At 43.0% G+C, this 5,000-nt stretch overlaps 1 protein-coding gene across 1 annotated transcript in view; it reads left to right on the top strand.

Moving 5' to 3' along the window:
* Nucleotides 1–66: 66 nt before the first annotated feature.
* pierce1 (piercer of microtubule wall 1) overlaps nucleotides 67–5,000 on the top strand; it is a gene marked incomplete at both ends in the record, with an annotated part of 7,693 nt that continues 2,759 nt past the window's right edge. Inside the window, 2 exons of the mRNA XM_080785205.1 lie at nucleotides 67–209; nucleotides 3,539–3,617. Of these exons, the coding sequence (XP_080641331.1) occupies nucleotides 67–209; nucleotides 3,539–3,617 (222 nt within the window). The remainder of the gene's footprint in view (nucleotides 210–3,538; nucleotides 3,618–5,000) is intronic.

Genomic DNA, 5,000 nt, shown 5'->3' with positions numbered 1-5,000 from the left:
GAGACTGTAGCGTTTAGTTTGGTGTCTGGATTATAACACTATAAACAACAACAACAACACCTGATGATGACCGAAGAGCAGGAAGCAGCTGGAAGCAGAGAGGAGGTTCAGGAGCAGAACAATGTTCTTCTGAAAACCAGCGATGTTTACAAAGTTGATCAGAATCTACCGGCGAGGTTCAACCACCCTGACGGGTTCCATGGCTACAGGTGAGAGGCTGAAATACAAATACTCCGATTGATTTGATTGGTAACTTTATTAACCGTTTGTATAGAATAAGCACAGGAAAACACAGACCGATTATTTGTTTACAAACATTGGGACTGGGGCGCACGGGTGACTGTTTCATGTAATCAATTCCCAACAGAACTCCAAACCTGTTGTTTTGCATGGGGAGCGCTCGTTTCAGTCCACTCTCTTGTGTGTTGACTAGTGAGATGCACCCTAGGAGACATTTATACTGCATTGTGTGTTGACTAGTGAGATGCACCCTAGGAGACATTTATACTTCATTGTGTGTTGACTAGTGAGATGCACCCTAGGAGACATTTATACTTCATTGTGTGTTGACTAGTGAGATGCACCCTAGGAGACATTTATACTTCATTGTGTGTTGACTAGTGAGATGCACCCTAGGAGACATTTATACTGCATTGTGTGTTGACTAGTGAGATGCACCCTAGGAGACATTTATACTGCATTGTGTGTTGACTAGTGAGATGCACCCTAGGAGACATTTATACTTCATTGTGTGTTGACTAGTGAGATGCACCCTAGGAGACATTTATACTGCATTGTGTGTTGACTAGTGAGATGCACCCTAGGAGACATTTATACTTCATTGTGTGTTGCCTAGTGAGATGCACCCTAGGAGACATTTATACTTCATTGTGTTGACTAGTGAGATGCACCCTAGGAGACATTTATACTTCATTGTGTCATTTGTGTGTTGACTAGTGAGATGCACCCTAGGAGACATTTATACTTCATTGTGTGTTGCCTAGTGAGATGCACCCTAGGAGACATTTATACTGCATTGTGTTGACTAGTGAGATGCACCCTAGGAGACATTTATACTTCATTGTGTCATTTGTGTGTTGACTAGTGAGATGCACCCTAGGAGACATTTATACTTCATTGTGTCATTTGTGTGTTGACTAGTGAGATGCACCCTAGGAGACATTTATACTTCATTGTGTCATCTGTGTGTTGACTAGTGAGATGCACCCTAGGAGACATTTATACTTCATTGTGTCATCTGTGTGTTGACTAGTGAGATGCACCCTAGGAGACATTTATACTTCATTGTGTGTTGGCTAGTGAGATGCACCCTAGGAGACATTTATACTTCATTGTGTCATTTGTGTGTTGACTAGTGAGACGCACCCTAGGAGACATTTATACTTCATTGTGTGTTCACTAGTGAGATGCACCCTAGGAGACATTTATACTTCATTGTGTGTTGACTAGTGAGATGCACCCTAGGAGACATTTATACTTCATTGTGTGTTGACTAGTGAGATGCACCCTAGGAGACATTTATACTGCATTGTGTGTTTTCATTGATTGATTGAAATATGTATTAACAGTTTGCAGAATTACAGTACATTTCAAGCACAAACTCAATACAAAGACTGTTAACTGTGAGTGGACGACCCAATTAAGCATTACACTTGTTTACAAGAGGGTCCACCATGTTCAATTCATCAAAATATTTAGAGACGTACAAATAGACACTTCTATATAGTCAAAGAACAGAACAGGATTTCATCATAAAGGAGGAAAAAAGGGAAAATACCTGAAAATAATAACTGAAGAAAACGAAATGAAAACTATGCTATGATGACTAAAACTAAGACTAAATATACTGACGTCAACAAATTAAAACTAGACTAAAATGTTAGGAAGGGACTAGTGGACAAGAGATCAAGTATAAGTCATTTTACACTTGGTTGCATACTGAAAATAGCAGATCTTCAAGCTCGTAAATCGGCTATTTTCAGCAAGTGTTAAAACAGTCATTACGACGGCATCAGTGCCCACCAAAATACATTTTAGTCGACTAAATCAACTGTAGATTTAGTTGACTAAAACTAGACTAACACTAACACATTCCAGGTGACTAAAATGTGACTAAAACTAAATGAAAACTATTCCAAAGGCTATGACTAAAACTAAAATCAAAATTTGCTGACAAAAAACAACACTGCATTTATCTGGGGAGGGCCTGGAATCCCCTTATTGCACAAACATGTGCATTAATTAATGCACATGTTTGTATAATTGTTGTTCAGAGGCAGCGGTGGCCGATCGGTTTGCAGAGCGGTCTTGATATCGGAAGGTCGATATAGTTCGTATCCCCGACCGGCCTTGCTCAAGTGCCCTTTGAGCAAGGCATTGAACCCCTACCATGAAATGTTCTACGAGCAGGGCCGGCTGTAAACAAGTTATTGAGCTTAGTCCAGTTACCCTGGGTAAACATAGTACCTTTCCTTTCCTTAGTCCAGTTACCCTGGGTAAACATAGTACCTTTCCTTTCCTTAGTCCAGTTACCCTGGGTAAACATAGTACCTTTCCTTTCCTTAGTCCAGTTACCCTGGGTAAACATAGTACCTTTCCTTTCCTTAGTCCAGTTACCCTGGGTAAACATAGTACCTTTCCTTTCCTTAGTCCAGTTACCCTGGGTAAACATAGTACCTTTCCTTTCCTTAGTCCAGTTACCCTGGGTAAACATAGTACCTTTCCTTTCCTTAGTCCAGTTACCCTGGGTAAACATAGTACCTTTCCTTTCCTTAGTCCAGTTACCCTGGGTAAACATGGTACCTTTCCTTTCCTTATTCCAGTTACCCTGCAGGGTAAACATAGTACCTTTCCTTTCCTTAGTCCAGTTACCCTGGGTAAACATAGTACCTTTCCTTTCCTTAGTCCAGTTACCCTGGGTAAACATAGTACCTTTCCTTTCCTTAGTCCAGTTACCCTGGGTAAACATAGTACCTTTCCTTTCCTTAGTCCAGTTACCCTGGGTAAACATGGTACCTTTCCTTTCCTTATTCCAGTTACCCTGCAGGGTAAACATAGTACCTTTCCTTTCCTTAGTCCAGTTACCCTGGGTAAACATGGTACCTTTCCTTTCCTTAGTCCAGTTACCCTGCAGGGTAAACATAGTACCTTTCCTTTCCTTAGTCCAGTTACCCTGGGTAAACATGGTACCTTTCCTTTCCTTAGTCCAGTTACCCTGCAGGGTAAACATAGTACCTTTCCTTTCCTTAGTCCAGTTACCCTGCAGGGTAAACATAGTACCTTTCCTTTCCTTAGTCCAGTTACCCTGGGTAAACATAGTACCTTTCCTTTCCTTAGTCCAGTTACCCTGCAGGGTAAACATAGTACCTTTCCTTTCCTTAGTCCAGTTACCCTGGGTAAACATAGTACCTTTCCTTAGTCCAGTTACCCTGCAGGGTAAACATAGTACCTTTCCTTTTCCTTACCTGGAATCCCCTTATTAATTAATGCACATGTTTGTATACTTGTTGTTCAACAGTCAGAAGAAAAGACATCCGTTGTACCAAACCTCCAACCAGCTGTACGGCAGCAAGAGACCCACCGTCCACCACATGCCTGTGAGTGTTTCATAACAGACCCACCGTCCACCACATGCCTGTGAGTGTTCCATACGTCCTGACCTGCAAGACGCCCTGAGGGGCGAGAAGCCGCCTCGCCCTAAAGGCTGAGGCAGCGTGCACGCATCCTCCTGGGTGACAGCAGACTGCTTGGGGGGGCGAGCGCTTGCGCTTTGGCATGAGGGGTGTCAGATCAACATATGGAATGAATGACCCATTTAGGCCTGACGTCGAAATTTATAAAAATGTCTTCTAAATCCTGACAGTTTTCTGTCAGGGCTTGCGCCACATTTTCACGATTCTGCTTAAAAAATAAATAGCAGACCTACTCGGCTGCACTAATAACTGTGGGGCCCGTCTAGAGTTTAAATGGACAGGTATCAGTCATCAGGCCCGTCTAGAGTTTAAATGGACAGGTATCAGTCAACAGGCCCGTCTAGAGTTTAAATGGACAGGTATCAGTCAACAGGCCCGTCTAGAGTTTAAATGGACAGGTATCAGTCAACAGGCCCGTCTAGAGTTTAAATGGACAGGTATCAGTCAACAGGCCCGTCTAGAGTTTAAATGGACAGGTATCAGTCAACAGGCCCGTCTAGAGTTTAAATGGACAGGTATCAGTCAACAGGCCCGTCTAGAGTTTAAATGGACAGGTATCAGTCAACAGGCCCGTCTAGAGTTTAAATGGACAGGTATCAGTCAACAGGCCCGTCTAGAGTTTAAATGGTATCAGTCAACAGGCCCGTCTAGAGTTTAAATGGACAGGTATCAGTCAACAGGCCTGTCTAGAGTTTAAATGGACAGGTATCAGTCAACAGGCCTGTCTAGAGTTTAAATGGACAGGTATCAGTCAACAGGCCCGTCTAGAGTTTAAATGGACAGTTCACTTACATAAATTGGGCCCAGCCCATGGAGCGATTTATAGGTCATTAATTAATACAATCTTAAATTTAATTCTGGAGTCGATTGGTAGCCAGTGATGTCTATGTGTTCACGTCCCTGGGACAATGATGTCTATGTGTTCACGTCCCTGGGACAATGCGACACCAATAACTGTAGGTCTATAGTAAAAATTGAAAGATTGATTGATTGATTGATTGATTGATTGATCGATGTGTTTCAGACTCGGTTCTTCGGGACGTCTCGGCGGTTTTCGGAGGAGCTGCTGAGAGGCGGGATGTTTCAGGACAGCTCGTTAAACACCTCGTTAACCACGCACCAATCGGCTTCAGGACCTCGTTAACTATACAACACCTCTCCCCCCCCCCCCAGAGTTGGTGTCGAAGTGACTGATTGGTCCTGATGAGCAGACAGACAGACAGACAGACAGGTAACAGACAGACAGACAGACAGACAGACAGACAGGAAACAGACAGACAGACAGAC

This window comes from Protomyctophum bolini (genome assembly GCF_963924005.1).
Source record: "Protomyctophum bolini genome assembly, chromosome: 16".
Classification (NCBI taxonomy): domain Eukaryota; kingdom Metazoa; phylum Chordata; class Actinopteri; order Myctophiformes; family Myctophidae; genus Protomyctophum; species Protomyctophum bolini.
This window is presented reverse-complemented; position numbering and strand designations above follow the sequence as displayed.